Source organism: Corylus avellana, chromosome 4 (genome assembly GCF_965113065.1).
Source record: "Corylus avellana chromosome 4, dhCorAvel1.hap1.2, whole genome shotgun sequence".
NCBI lineage: Eukaryota > Viridiplantae > Streptophyta > Magnoliopsida > Fagales > Betulaceae > Corylus > Corylus avellana.
Window position 1 is genome coordinate 34,116,556 of NC_142493.1, and position 15,746 is coordinate 34,132,301.

The following is a 15,746-nucleotide window of genomic DNA, read 5'->3' on the forward strand; positions in this document are numbered from 1 at the left end:
ATGACATACTAGAGACAGTTCAAATTTGCAAACCAAATGAGACAAAAATAAAAGAAATATACAAAAAGCATCAGTAAAGACAAAGAATTTAGAGTTTCTGAAAGGGTGAAAAAAAAAAAAATATTATTATTATGTACATAATCTTGTGGTCTTCTGACTCTTCTCAGCCAATAGAGCCAGTCAAATGGGCTAGCCGCTGTATGGGCCATACCGGATCAACTACGACAACCCATGTGTCACAACCCTTGCCGAGCATGTTCAGCACCAATCCTAAAAAAAATCGGATGGTGGATGAAAAAGGGTCGCCAAGAGCCGTCGGATAGTGTGACCATAAGGGTCTTTCACCATGTAATTTGTATATGTATAAAGGGAAAATTCATTCAATAAAAACACCAAGAACATTCAAACACTTTTTCTCTCTTCCCTCCTTCTCTGTGGTCATGTCCATTATCAGGCTCGTGTTAATGAGTTAACGTTAAACATTAGTGACCGAAAACTGCGTTAAGAGTTTGGTGTTGGTCTAATCTATGGGAATCGACTAGCAAGAAGTTTTAGTCCTTTCTCATTAAACATATATGCCGGCCACAGGAGACTAGGAGGCTTGTCATGGACTAAAAAAGTAATTAACCCTGATTTTAATTAAAAAAAGTTAGTGGGTATGTTGATATATTTTGAGAAAAATCTACGTACTCTTTCAAATTACTACCCAATTGACAATGTCTCTTTTAAACTTTCAATCGTGACAATGTCTCTTTCAAACTACCAAAAATTGTCAAAATTCTCCCAATGACCAAACTACCCTTAGTAAATTTTTTTAAAAAAAGTACTAAAACTTATAGAAAAAACCTAAAAATAACAAATAATAATAATCCCAAGGGATGGCCAAATTTATTTATTTATTTTAAAAAAAAAATCCATTTTACAAGAATTTTTTTTTTTTATAAAAAAAAAATCGGTTTTAAATAAAAATGTCCATTAAAAAAATCGTTTTAAAAAAATTAAAAAATTTTGTTTAAAACAAATCGTCTTTTTAAAAAAAAAAAATTAAAATTTTCTTTTCTTTTCTTTTCTTTTTTTCAAGTTTATAGGTGGTTTATTTATTTTTTTTTTTTATCTTATTAAAAAATTTATAAGGACATTTTTATCTTTGTCTCAACCCAATATTTTTGGTAGTTTGTACACAATGTCAAAATTGAAAGTTTAGGAACATTGTATTATCTTTCACTTTCATTGCATCGGATCAACGGCCCACCTTTACCACGCTATATAAATAATATAAACAAAAGGTACGATCGTATGCTCTTGAATCTTTAATCCCTAAACTAAAACCCTAAGAGGTAAAACCCATTTCCCCTCTTTCATCATAAAACCTTAAAACCCTGACCTTTCAATCCAAAAATACACTAATTAACGGTGGAAGGTTTGGTTAAAGATGCAGCACGACGAGGTCATATGGCAGGTAATCAGGCACAACCACTGCAGTTTCATGGCCAAGTGAGTCTTTCTTCACCTAAAAAACCATTGATTTTTCTTTCGCTATAAGAATCTATTGAAGTTTCGATTAATTTTGTTTATTGTGGCAGTGCTAATATTGCGGTGGGTTGTCAATCTTGGTGGGTTTGTGGTTTTGTAGAATTGAAACCGGGAAATTTTGTAGAAACCCGTATAATGTGACCGGGATTTGTAATCGGAGCTCGTGCCCTCTCGCCAATAGTCGCTATGCCACCATTCGCGACCATGACGGTAATTTTCACTCTTTTCCTCTCGCCCTTTTACTTGTTCTGTCATTGGGTCTGTTTACTTTTGTTTTGTTTTTTTTTTTTTGTTGGTTTTCTTTGTGGTGATTTTCACATGCATGCCAGTTGAAGAAGCAAGTAGAGGAAGAAACTTGTTCAATCTTATTTTTGTTATGGGACTTGAGAAAACAGAATCCTCCGCCCAATTGAGCTCAATACAATTATTTGGATTAGTTGAATTGAGCTTTATAGTTTCTTTTTCTAAGCTGAAGACTATGGAAAAATGTGCTACAGCAAGGCTTTTTTGGTTGATCTTGGTGGATCTTAGGCTTTTTATTTGTGCATTGGTATCTGTATTTGTGAATTGACTTGCTGTCACATGTCAATTAATATTTGTAGATATTAACGAATGATGAATGTGATAGATTTTATATGGTTGTATTAGTCTGCTGCAGGAGTCTTCTATCTTTATATGAAAACCATAGAAAGAGCTCACATGCCAAACAAATTGTGGGAGAGAGTTAAGTTGCCCAGGAATTATGAGAAGGCACTTGAGATTATAGACAAACACCTGGTATTGAACATTGTATTGTTTTTTTTTTTGAACTTTAAGATTATTTGATATGATATGATTTTGCTCATCAGTTCTAGAAAGGTTAATTTGCCCTCGCTTTTGATTTGACAGATGTATTGGCCTAAGTTTCTTGTACACAAAACAAAGCAACGATTGACCAAGATGACTCAAATGCGGATACGCATGAGGAAGCTTGCTTTGAAAACAAGGTTCATTTTTTCTCATGCTTGCATTTGTTTTTATTTCACTACCAAAAATGCTTACTCAAGTGCAAATAAGGCTTTCTGACGTGCTACAAGATTGTCTTTGGTAAACTACTTTGTTACTTTTGGGAGATCAATGATGTTATAATGAGCCACTATTTGTTGTGTTTTCAAGAGAACATGTTACTTATTATTATTTAAAAAATAAAAAATAAAATAAAGCATGAGCCAGGAAATTTTAGGGCTTAGAGTATGACATGTGAGTACACTTGTGAGTGTTGAGTCCCACATTGAGAAAGTATAAAGAAAAATGGTAGTTAATATACCTAAGTGGACTCAAGCCCATTAGCTTAAGCTTTTGGGCTAATGTGATGACCAAATATGTATATTAATGTACTCTTGGTCAAAAATGCCCTGACCGCTTATCTTCCAACATGGGAGACCTTCGAGTGTTAGGGTCTTGCATTGATCTTTATGGACCAAGTATTTATTTATTTATTTTCCTAGTTAACTTTTAGCTCTATGACACTTCCTCCCCCTGTATGAATGGTTGGAGGGTGTGGTTGTGGCTATACGACCAATTGGGTAATTCAACTTAAACTATGTTTTCCTTACCTCCAACTATAAGCATAATGTGGTACATAGCCTAATCCAGATTTGCCTGTGGGTTTCAATAATAGATAAATTTCTTCTTTCGTCAAAATATTTTATGAATTACTCTTTTGATAAATGTGCCAAAGGATCCCTTTATGCAATGAGAAACAGTAATTAATTAGCATCAAAAAGTTAAGCTCACTTAGTGAACAAAGCAATTAGATTTGCAAAGATCTATATATCTTAGGTCAGTAATGCATTATAGGTGTTCGGTACTTAAATTTGCTCCAAGATGGTTGGGTGACACAGAATTGAGGGTTGGGTGTTGTATGTGTGAAATAGCATTCACTATGAGATATTTGGTATAAAAGCAGAAAGAGAGAAGTAAAATGTGAATTTTAATTGGACTTGTACACAGAATTGGCAACCCTGGACTGTGTTGTGATGCTGAAAAGTGTTATAGTTGTTACCTTTATAGATTAAATAGTGTCATCCCACATTAACGTGCTTTATTGTATTGGCAATTGTTTCTGCTGCGTAACAGGGAGAAAATAATGACAACACCAAGGAAGGAGAAAAAAAGAGAGTCTAGAAGAGAAGAGAAGGCCGAAAAGGCAGCAGCACTGGATAAGGTTATACATGAGCTCATACTATTGATGTACATGATTATGTGTTGTCCCTACAGCTTGACTAAGACTTTCTAGATTTCCTGCAGAGTATTGAAAAAGAACTCTTGGAACGTCTTCAGCAAGGAGTTTATGGTGACATATACAACTATCCTGTTAAAGAGTATAACAAGGTTCTTGATATTGAAGAGGGGCAGGCTGTGAGTGAAGATGAAGATGAGATGGTAATTTGTGAAATCTTGAACTTATTAATATTGTTTTAAAAGCGAGTTATTTGCTTTTGTGCTCACTTAGATGCTACTTTCAGATAATTAAATGCCCTTTTATTGGTTCTTGGAATAAGCAGGAACATGAGATAGAATATGTTGAGGGTTATGATGAACTTGAAGAGGAAGATGATATAGAAGATTTTGGTGATATTGCAATTGCTCAGTCTCATGCGGAATACGACAATGGTAAAGCTGTCACTAGATACTTATTGTTGAGCATTTTTTTAATGTTGATTTAAATTTTTATTACCTTACCTGTGCTTGCACGTATAGTTAATATACTCATGTTCCAATTTCAGTGTCTTATTCTCCCTTTTGGGATGTCGTAAAATATATGTCCACTTTCTAAAAGTGAAGTTTCTTACATCTTCAATTTCCTATTATTCTTACCTTTTTTCTTAAAGATTCTTATTAAAGGTTATTTCATCTCTAATTTAAAGTGAAGGATATTTTAGGAAGAGGGTGATATTGTTATCTTTTTATTAATAGTCGTACCATTTCAAATCAAGTCATGAAACCAATAAAAAGAGTCATTTAGATTTGGACGAAGGGAATATTAACTTATACCATGTAAAAGCTGTCAATTTTTAGTTTACACAGGATATTTTTTTTATTTTAGTTAGGGTATAAGACTGTAAGTTGTGGCCTTTGTTTTACTAGCGTATATAATAATGGGACGAGCGCATGAGAGAATTCTCAAATGTGTGTGTCCCCATCCGAACTCGAATAAGAAAAAAGAGCTTAATGATGCAGTTGGAATGGATGCAGATGAGGAAGAGGTTGAGCCAGTTGCTGGCAAGAGAGTGAGGAAGGAAACTGCCTTGGCTTCAGGAAAGCTTGATAAAGTTGAATCTGGTGCAAAATTGAAGAAGAGAGCTAGGGTGCTTGTTGAGGTAATGGCCAATGATATTATGGTGCTTTACAGGCTCACTACATTTCCATATACGTATATCCTTTCAAATGATAAACTGTACCAATGGTATACGGTCGCTATTATATTCAGTCACATCATTTTTAGCCAACTCTCATGTGCAAATTTTCTTCGAATTTCTTGAGGTTGATCTCTCTCTCTCTCTCTCTCTCACACACACACACACACACACACAAACTCAAAATATATTACCTGTTCAGTAATCTTCAGTAGCTACATTCCATCAGGTTCCTAAATATTTCTAATGTTTTTTTTTCTTATTTGTCAGGTTGAGCATGAAGATGCTGATGAAAGACAAAAGGCTGTCCACTAAGTGCTTGTAGCATATTGCTTTATTTGTTTGACCTGTAAACCGGACAATGGCAGAGATATCATTCAAAGCTCAGTCCACAGCGAGGGAAAGTTACTAAATAGGATGCAATTTTGATAGCTGCATATTGATTACGGTTGAAAGATTTTCTTAATCTTGATTTCCTCTAGTTTTATTAATTGTTATTGGTTTCCTCTGTCTTTGGGAGATGGGGGGCTGTACAAGAGTGCAAGAGCGGACACTTGAAGTCTTTCTGGTCCCAATTTTTTGTTTATGTCACTGCCTCTCACAAATGAATGAGGCAACTTGTTCTCGGACAACAGGTCTCATATGAATCAGCTATAAATGTCAACTTGTTCTCTTATGCTACACTTTGGTCCCCCATTTTTTTTTTTTTAATATTCCAAGCTATCTTCTATTAGCAGAGTGACACTTAAACATGTAAAAAGATTTATGTTGGAACATTTCCACATTATCTCTGAAGCGTTTGGCTCAATCTCGAACGGTGATTATTTCTTGTTAGAAGATTCTTGAAGACAATGCTGGGTCAGATGAGAGTTGGTTATATATCATTTCCAAATACATCTATCAACTATCAATACCCACCTTTTCAAAACAACCCGTCAATGATATATTTAGAAAATAATAACAATAATAATTGGGATAGTGGATGAAATTGGAGGTTATTGTCGCTTGCTTGCGTGGGTAAATTATCGAGAAAAAGAAAAATCAAAACTAACCCATCAATAATCACTTATTTCTCCTTTCATTTTAGGATTCAAGCATTTTAAGTTAGTGGTCCAAATAAAATATATTATATTCAGCGTATAAATACTTCACCAAATCCCAATCCAACTAGTTTACACTATATGCCATTGTCAGCTCTGTCAGTGTCTTCCTCCCTCTCAAGTACGTGAAAATGTGAAATGATTATTTTATCATAAAAAAATAACTTTTATTAATAATAGAAAAATATAAAATAGTATGGCCTTAGAATTAGAGTATATGATAAACATCTAACACTTAAAATAGTCATTCTCATTATCTATTGGAAAATACTATTTCTTTTTTTTTTCTTCTATATATATATATATATATATATGTCCGTTTATCTAATCTAATAATACGAGTATACATAACCTTATTTTGATAGAAACATTATAATATTAATAAAAGTCCTCCGCCCACGGCATTCTCCTGGACCCTAGTACCTTCTAGTTTTTCTAAACCATTCTATATCTTCCCTCCTACTACGCAACTCCTTCTCCATCATTCTCATACAGTCACTCCTACTCGTCATCGGTGATTTCCATCTTCTCTGTCTCCGTAACTCACTTCGTCATTTTCATGGATCCAAGCCCCAAAGATTTCCCAATTCTCGCCTACGTCCTATCCCAACTCAACCCCACATCTCATCCACCGCTCCCGCCACAACTCCAAGAAACACTGCTGACCCAGCTGCCGTATCTCAACCACCCCAGAGTCCTATCCTCTCTGGCCCAAGCCATCCCCGACCTCACCCAGAGGCAGTCTCTGCTCCCGAACCTTGGTCAACGCCCCGACCCCTCCGCTGTCGCCGTCGCCCGAGCCAAGCTCGCCGAAATCCAAGCCAAACTCCAAGAAAACGAAGGAGTCGATGTGGTTAACACGGAGATGCAGATATATAAGGCGGTGGTGAGGTTGGGGGAGATGCATGAGGAATATGAGAAACAGTTGAGAGAAGCAGAGGACAGGTTGGTTGAGATTTATGGCTCGATTGTCGGGGAGTTGGAGGAGGTGATGAGTGAGGAGGTTGTTGGGATATTGAAGGAGGCAGAGAGTGGGGTTGTGGAGAGGGTTGAGCTTTGTGGGCGTCAGCTGAGATTTCTTCCTGAGGCGTTTGGGAAGCTTCATGCTCTGGTCGTGCTCAATCTGTCCCATAATCAGCTAGAGGTTAGTACTAATTTTGGATCAATTAAGCCATTAAAAACCGATTTATGTTAAATTTCAGTTGCTTCAACTCTGTTATTAGAGCACTCCTTACAGCCTCATCAAAACCATTTTTTGGTTATTTTGATGAGGCAATTTAAAAAAGTGAGTCGTTAATTGAGTAGAAAGTAAACGACTTTTCCAATTTCTAATTAACTTGAGGTGATTATTCAAGTGCATTAGCTAGTCATATATGAACCCTTAATTCCTTAATGACTTATTACTTCATAGATTACTTGTTGTCAACAAAATAAGAATTCTCTGAAGCATGACATGGGAACTATTAAGGATATAACTTAAATCAAGGGATTTAAATAATATTTGTTAATCTAATTAATTAAGGCTTTGATGTACTAGGGTAAGGCTATACGCAAAATCATCTTAATCTATGTGTTTATTTTATTTTCTTTCATTATTATTATTATTATTATTCTGCTTTTATATTTATCATATTATATGTTTCTATAGGAACAGACCTTGGTGATTTTGAGTTATGTTTTTCCTGAGTGTCTGCATAATTGTTGTTGGGAAACAGGTCCTTCCCGATTCAATAGCAGGACTACAGAAACTGGAGGTGTTTGATGTTTCTTCCAATCTTTTAGTGTCCCTGCCAGATTCTATTGGACTGTTGCTTAACCTCAGGGTCCTCAACGTGTCAGGAAACAAGCTAAACACCCTTCCTGAAACAATTTCTCGATGCAGGTGAATACATGTTGTGTAGATTTTTTTTTTTTTTTTTTTTTTTTCATATTTATTTACTTTCTTTTTTGGGCCACATTCATTAATTTGGTTCTACTTCCTTTTAGTTCACTGGGGGAGTTAGATGCGAGCTTTAACAATTTGATGTGTTTGCCAACAAATATTGGGTATGGGCTTGTCAATCTAGAGAGGCTCTCAATCCACCTGAATAGAATCCGTTGGCTTCCAGTATCAATCTGTGAAATGAGATCGTTGAGATATCTAGATGTTCATTTCAATGAGCTGCGTGGGCTGCCACAGGCTGTTGGGCGATTGACAAATCTTGAGGTCCTGAACCTTAGCAGTAATTTTAGCGATTTGACAGAGCTTCCTGAAACAATTGGCGATCTGATGAACCTCAGGGAGCTTGACTTGAGCAACAACCAAATCCGAGCTCTTCCCAACACATTCGGTCAGCTCAAGAATCTAAGCAAGCTCAACTTGGACCAGAATCCGCTTGTTATTCCTCCAATGGAGATTGTGAATAAAGGGGTTGAAGCTGTGAAGGAGTTCATGGCAAAGAGGTGGGTGGATATCAAAGCAGAGGAGCAACAGAGGAGCGTGGTTGAAGCAAACAAGCAACAAGCTCAGCCGAGCTGGCTTGAATGGGGAACATCCTTGATGAATAATTTGGTTTCTGGTGTTTCACAAAGTGTGGTAGGATATGTGGGGGGTGGAAAAGGTGAGAGAGACCCTTGGTTGGATCAACAATTGTGATTCTACCATCTCCTTCACCTGCCTCTGACATTTTTCTGTGTGAAAAATATGTGTACCTGTAAATTACTTGGGATTCGGCTTGCCTCTGTTGGAAGGTTAATTGGACAAAATTACTCTTTTTTGTCCGGTAAAAAGATAAAAATGCACATAATTTTTTTATAAGACAGAATTACCCTTATACATGCAAATAAAAAAAAAGCACGGTGAAGGCATTTCAAATTTCCAAAAAAGAAAAAGAAAAAAAGAAGAAAAGAAAAGCCAAACCTGTATGTCTCGCCTTCACCGCATTATCTTTCATAATTTCATTACATCGGATCCACCTTTACCACGCTATACGTGTTTAGTATTACGATTTTGTAAATAAAAAAGTACTAGATTTTAAATTAAATAATAAATAATAAATTGTTTTGAATTGTGTTTTGAAAAAAATTGTAAAATTTTAAAGGTTAATCTGTTATTTTAAAAGTCAAATTATGATTTTATAAAATACTTAATTGTGTTTTTAAAAATTAATTCTAAAATCATATATTTTTTTAATTGTATCTTTCATTTTATCATTTTCATCGGAAAATAATAATAATAGTAATAATTTGTGGTTGGTTGGGAGCAAGTCGATACACCCTCCCGGATGCATGCCATGTGTTTTGGGGGTGACCCACTTTCATCAGCGTTTGGAATCAGTGCCCTTCGGTTGTAATTGACCAGTGAGAAGTATGATAAATAACGAGGAAAGACCAACTTAATTTCCTCAGACTATCATTGAATTGACAATATTTTTTATAAACTTTTAATTGTAATAATATTTTTCTTAAATTATTAAAAATTGTCTATGTTCTTTCTAATGATAAAATTACTCTTAGTAAATTTTTTTTTTTTTTTAAAAAAAAAAAAACTAAAACTTTTAGAAAAACCTAAAACTAACAAAAAAAAATTCAAACGTTGGTCAATTTTTTTTTTTAAAAAAAAAATCAATTTTATAAGAAAAAAATTAAAAGAATTTCTATTTTTTTTATATAAAAATTGAAAATTTTCGTTTTTTTTATTTATTTTTATTTTTGTTTTATAATTTTATTTAAATTAAAATTTTTGTTTAATAAAATGAAATTTTTTGTTTTTTAAAACTAAATAAAAAAATAGTTTTTTTTTTGAAAAAAAAAAAAAAAATCAGTTTAAAAAAAATTAAAAACTTTTGTTTTTAAAAAATATTATTTTTAAATTAAATTTTTTGTTTTTTTTTTTAAATCAACTTTTTTTTTGAATTTATACGATTATTTGTCTTATTGAGAAATTTAGAGGGCATTTTTATCTTATTATTAATCTTAGGGAGAATATTGATAATAATTTAATAGTTTGAAGAAGACATTATCACAATTAAAATTTTAAAAAGAACATTATCAACTAAGTGGTAGTTTGAGGGTTACGTGAACTTTATCAATAAATAATCTTTTGCGGAGATTACATAATCCCATAGGATTCAAGAGCTTCTCAAATAATAATCTTTTACGGAGACGATGAAATCCTTTCAAATGGCTAATGCTAACAAACCCATTTCGCTTTCGCCAAATTTCATCCTTCCAGAGGACAAAAGACCACAACTTGTACAGATATCCTCCTTGGCCTCCATTCCTGTCATCGACTTGAACGATGGCCCATCCGCCTTGGTTCAGAAAATATCACAAGCTTGTGAGGAATACGGCTTCTTCCAAATCATCAACCACGGCGTCCCTGAAGAGTTATGTGCCAAAACCATGGCCGCCATCACCCAATTTTTCGAGCTGCCTCCTGAAGAAAGAGCAGAGTTTTCCACACAAGACCATACCAAACGAGTAAAACTTTTCAACTATTTCCTCAACCTTGAAGGCCAACAGAAAGTCAGCATGTGGAGTGAAACCTTCTCTCATCCTTGGCATCCGGCTGACGATTTCACCCATTTCTTGCCAAAAAATCCACCCAACTACCGGTACTAATTTCTTCTCAACTCTTTTCGATCGGTTCGATGTCACGTACATTTTCATTTTGACTGCTTTATAAATTCTAGAGAGGCTTTTGCTGAGTATGCAAAGGAGATGGGCGGCTTGATGAAGAGGCTTTTGAGCTTGATTTCCCTAGGGCTTGGGCTGGAGAAAGATTGCCTGCGGAAAAGGCTGGGCGACGCGCCTAGACTAAACGCGCAATCTAATTTTTATCCGCCATGTCCGGACCCTGAGCTGACCTTGGGGCTGGCTGTTCACACTGATCTTGGGGCGGTAACGGTGCTCCGGCAAGCAGAAGGAGTGAGTGGCCTCCAAGTAATCAAAGATGGCAAATGGGTCGCCGTTGATCCCATTCCAAATGCATTTGTCATCAATCTGGGTGATCAGATTCAGGTAACCTCATATTTGCTTCTCCATTACACGGAAAGTAATATAATATATTATTGTTCTTATCATTAGATACTTTTGAATTATCTTTTAAATTTGATATTTTAAAATTTATAAATTTTAATTGTTAATTTTATATAAGCGTTTACAATAAATTATGTTTCAATATTTGATAATAAAATATAACTTATTAAATTTCTTGGTAATAATTTTTTTATTAAATTTTTTCATTAAATGCTGAAACATGATTTAAAAATATAAACTTACCACTTAAGCCCCAATGGACAGATGAAGAGCTCAGATTTAAAAATTTGAGATCTCATATCGAAATTGTTTCCTTAATTGGTTAGGGGTTACCGATGATTTCTTTAGTTAGTGTCAATAGGTAGGACTAGCAAAACAGGTCCGCGGGTCGACCCGTTTATGACCCGCCACCTGTTTAAGGTAAATCCAAACACGAACCGTTTAGTTAACGAGTCAATCCCACTAAACCCGGACACGACACGACACGATTATTTCATGAGTTACTTAATACGACCCATTTAATCCATTTAAAATAAAATATATATTTTTTCTTGAAACTCTTTGGCTCTCTCTCTTTCGTCTCTGTTTGGTCCGTCTCTCTCTCAGGTATGGCAGATGTGGGTCTATCACGTGCTACAACTTGCCCACTATCTCATTTTAATAATAAACAATTAGCCATCATGGGGTACAACTTCGCTCCTATATTAAAAATAACTTTCTCTCTCTTCATGCATGTGCTACAAACCGTTGAATGCTATTCACGGGTTTCAATGATATGAGGTAAAAAAGAATAAAAAAAAGAAATAATACAAAAAGGAATAGACAAATTATATTTAAATAAGATACTAAAAGTGATAAGTTAAAATGTTGAGCTGTATGTATGTATGTGCTATAAAAAAAGTAGGTAACTAGAATAGATAAATGTGTTTCTTCTTTGTAGACTCTAGTCTTTAATATGATTTATGCTTTTGAGATTTAAGGCTTTTATAAAAGAAATGTACTCATTTTTCTCAGACACTACTAGTCATTTAATTGTACTTAATTTATTTTGCAAGTAGTTTAAATTATTATGTGTTTGTGACGTCCTTAGATAAAGATTTTTAATAATTACTTTGATTTTTGTTTTTTTTTTTTTTTTTTTTTACATATATTATGGTATAATTTATTTTTTTAATTGTATTTACCATATTATAAGAAAAAAAAAACTATCATTATATTTTATTATTTTTTTGCATCCCTCATAACTCCAATTCCTAAATCCGTCACTATATTTTGGGTAAAATCAAATCATAGAATTTCATGTCGTGTTCATATTGGGTTGTTAAGTTGTACCTAAATTGACTGCCTTCACAGCCATAGGATATCGCAGCTGATTTGTTAACAGATTGCAGGGTTGATAGTGTTTTCACAAAAGATTTTTGTGGTTTCGATGTGGTAGGTGATGAGTAACGGACGGTTTAAGAGTGTGCACCACAGGGCTGTAACCAACAAAGCCCAGCCACGAGTGTCACTGGCAATGTTTTACGCACCGGACATGGACGCTGTCATTGGTCCGATAGAGGATTTGATTGACGAGGAGCATACTCCAATTTATCGTAACTATCGTTATGCAGAGTTTCTTGAAGAATTCTACAGGCAAGAAGGAACAAGGCGAATGGCTAAGGAAGCTTTCCTCTTGTGACCTTGTCAGAATAGGAAACAGTACCTTGCCTTATTTGCTTTATTGTACCTTCAAGCTGTCATAGTTGGCATTTAAATTAAGACAAATCTTTCCTTTTTCAATCTTATTGTTGCATCCATCGTCATCAACGTTTTCTCCTGTTTGTTTTTCTCATCATGCGGATATTATTTTCTAAAACTCAAGTGAGACAAATAATTGATCATAAGAATATATTTAAATAGACGAAAAATTGAGTGACATAACATGATCATGTTATGATGAACCAACAACTTCATTGCCCGAGATTTGAATCCGTACCCAACTTTATCTCACTTGTCATCCTCATTCAGTGAATGAGAATGTAGTGATGCACTAACTTGTCAATGCAAATTCTAGAGTGTGTTAAAGCATTCACAATGGAGGAGCCAAATAGAATTTTTATCTAAAATGACTAATCAAATTTGTTAAAAAAACCTTCACATTGGATTAGCCAAAAAAAAAAAGTGCAAAATGGATATTTTATTTGGATTAGCGAAAAAAAAATGCTATATGTAACGTCACTATTTATGAAAGACATTTTATTTTCTCCTATTATTTCTCTCTTTCACGTATCTTTTTTCTAAAAAGTTGAAAAATAGGATATTTAGGAAAACTACAATCCTTATAAAAAAAAAAATTACATGATATAGATAATCGAATATATGGTGTCCTTTAAAACTCATTAGCTAAATTAAATAAAATGGATTTTAATTAGTCATTTGGCATAAAAAAAAAAAAAAAAAAAGCATAAACCAGAATCATCAATCATATGGACAAGTAAAATCAGTCATATCCGTTGTTACAAAAAAATAAAAAAAATAAAAAATAAAAATCCGTTGGTAATGGCCCATATTCGTGAAATCTGGCCGTAATAGGTTCCTTACTGGGCCCTTCCCTAGCTTCATTTAGACGGCCCACGTACTTATGGGCCTTGCTCCTTACCAATCTTCTCTAGACGTACAAAGAACAGATTGCTTACTTTTCTTTTTCTACCCACTATTTTTTAATAAATAGACAAGCTTTAATTTCCCTTGAAAAACCACATTTGAAAGTTCTGTAAGTTTTTTTATGTTTTGAATTATTTATTAATTTTTTAAAAATTTCAATAAAAAAAAAAAAAAAAAAGGAGAAATAATGTTCATTTGGGATGGTGAACCCCTAGTGAATATAGGATAAATTAGGGTCGTTGGATAAAACCTATCACCTTTCATTTCCAAAGACATGACTCTTGCTTCATACTTTATCAGACAGATAACTGCATAAAACCCAACGAAAATTTATGAAAGGAATTCATTTCGCTCTTTATTTATATATTTATTATTCCGAGAAAAAGATAAACATCACTTCAAGTGGAGCTTTTGTGGCCGTCGGATTTACTTACGTATCCACATCAAGTGCAATGAAAAGACGTATTGAAAATTCTTTGTCTCCAAATAATAATGGGCTGAGGAGCAGATGTCGATAGAAATTGGTGGTAGTGGTACGTGTCAATTTCTATCTAGCGGAGGATGGTGTAGTGTAAGTTCAGGACTACCGCCAACCATTTTCTTTCTTCTTCCAAGGCCACGTCTCATCACTTCTTGAAATAATCACTGCCGTCTATTTATGGACCAGCAAATCCATCTGATATGGCGGCGTATCTTTTCTTTTTTCTTTTTTCTTTTTTATTAAAGGAAATTTGAAACAAGGATAAATTAAAATATTAAATTGAAACAGGCGGCGAAAATATTTGAGGGCATTTAAAAATAAGAGAAAATATTACCAGTAGCCCATCAAACCCATCAACATCAGCAGGATACTGGAAGCCTATATACCCGGCCCATCATATACCCGAGCCTACCAAGTGTCGCCTCATCCCCAAGTGTGTGGTAAAAGCGACATCATCATCTGTTCATTTATTACTTTGCCAACTTGACAGCAATTAGGATAAAAAGGATCCCCTCAAATTTATTATAAATTTGGGATTTTTATATTATTAAATCTTAGCCATACTTTATATCTAACCGGGCATAACATACTAATTGTCATATAAAATAAATGCTACAGTTAAAATCAAATTTAACGTCTCAATGAACTGTAGATAGAAAATAAACTTCACCATCTCTAGTTGAACACCACCACTGGAGAAGGTATGATTTTCTATACAATTACTAATTAAATTTTTATAATCAAGTTTTATAACATCTCGTTTTTAATTGAAAATTTGAATAGCTCAATCAGCTAGAGGCTACACCTTATGAAGTGGAGATCACTAGTTCGAATCTCTCTTCTTGTGTAAACATTTAAAAATAATAATAATAATTTAATATGTAAGTGACAACACTTTATTCAATTTATAAAATTTGGTTTAAAAACTTTTCTTTTTCACTTATTATTAGATGTAGAATGACTTATCACTCGATTCAAGTACATGAAATAATAACTAAAAAGGAAAAAAGTGTTGATAATAATGGAAAGCTATGAAGAGTAATTTATAGTAGAATACGAAGTGGAGGAAAAAAAAAAAAAAAGACGTTGGTTCCATAATTATATATTATTTATATATTAAGGGATTAAGATCCCCTCCAATTACTTAAAATTAGAGATTCTCATATTATGCAATTGTAACCATTTATTAAATCTGATGGTCTATAAAATGTCAGTTGCTTTTATACAATGGAGACAATTAATTTTGATTTTAAGCTGCTTTTGTTTTATCGAGGTAGTATAGAAAAATTACAGGAAAATGATCATTTCAATTTCAAATTCCCTCTATTTCGTCCGGTTAGTGTATTTAGAAGGGCAAAATTGTCCAAATTTTGTTGAGGTTCAAATTTTTGGACAATACTACGCTTCTAAATATACTAACTGGAAGGAAATAGATGAAATTTAAGGTTGAGAGGATCCTTTTCCAAATTTACAAGCCATCTGTTTTAATTACCGACATAGTATAGATCATCGAATTTAATAAATGGCCATAATTTCGTAACATGAGAATCTCCAATTTTGAATAATTAG

At 33.8% G+C, this 15,746-nt stretch overlaps 3 protein-coding genes across 5 annotated transcripts; all 3 read left to right on the forward strand.

The window, feature by feature from the left end:
- The first annotated feature begins 1,308 nt into the window (after positions 1–1,308).
- Positions 1,309–5,614, forward strand: LOC132178628 (uncharacterized). Of its 3 annotated transcripts, none has more exons than XM_059591095.2 (9): positions 1,309–1,494; positions 1,634–1,743; positions 2,192–2,310; positions 2,422–2,519; positions 3,652–3,739; positions 3,823–3,957; positions 4,080–4,188; positions 4,756–4,895; positions 5,202–5,614. In XM_059591095.2, the coding sequence occupies exons 1-9, from the start codon at positions 1,433–1,435 to the stop codon at positions 5,244–5,246; spliced, it is 906 nt and encodes a 301-aa protein (XP_059447078.2). In that variant the 5' UTR covers positions 1,309–1,432; the 3' UTR covers positions 5,247–5,614. The 3 variants fall into 3 exon arrangements, with proteins under 3 accessions (XP_059447078.2, XP_059447079.2, XP_059447080.2); XM_059591096.2 differs by having other exon boundaries at positions 1,310–1,494; positions 4,771–4,895; XM_059591097.2 differs by lacking the exon at positions 1,309–1,494 and having other exon boundaries at positions 1,515–1,743; positions 2,182–2,310.
- Positions 5,615–6,451: 837 nt separating this feature from the next.
- Positions 6,452–8,732, forward strand: PIRL2 (plant intracellular ras group-related LRR 2). Its single transcript, XM_059590211.2, has 3 exons — positions 6,452–7,175; positions 7,747–7,913; positions 8,018–8,732. Exons 1-3 carry the CDS (start codon positions 6,591–6,593, stop codon positions 8,664–8,666), a joined length of 1,401 nt encoding a protein of 466 aa, XP_059446194.2. The 5' UTR covers positions 6,452–6,590; the 3' UTR covers positions 8,667–8,732.
- Positions 8,733–10,147: 1,415 nt separating this feature from the next.
- Positions 10,148–12,885, forward strand: LOC132179593 (protein DMR6-LIKE OXYGENASE 1). The gene is made up of 3 exons (XM_059592332.2): positions 10,148–10,626; positions 10,705–11,032; positions 12,489–12,885. The coding sequence occupies exons 1-3, from the start codon at positions 10,178–10,180 to the stop codon at positions 12,729–12,731; spliced, it is 1,020 nt and encodes a 339-aa protein (XP_059448315.2). The 5' UTR covers positions 10,148–10,177; the 3' UTR covers positions 12,732–12,885.
- The last annotated feature ends 2,861 nt before the right edge of the window (positions 12,886–15,746 follow it).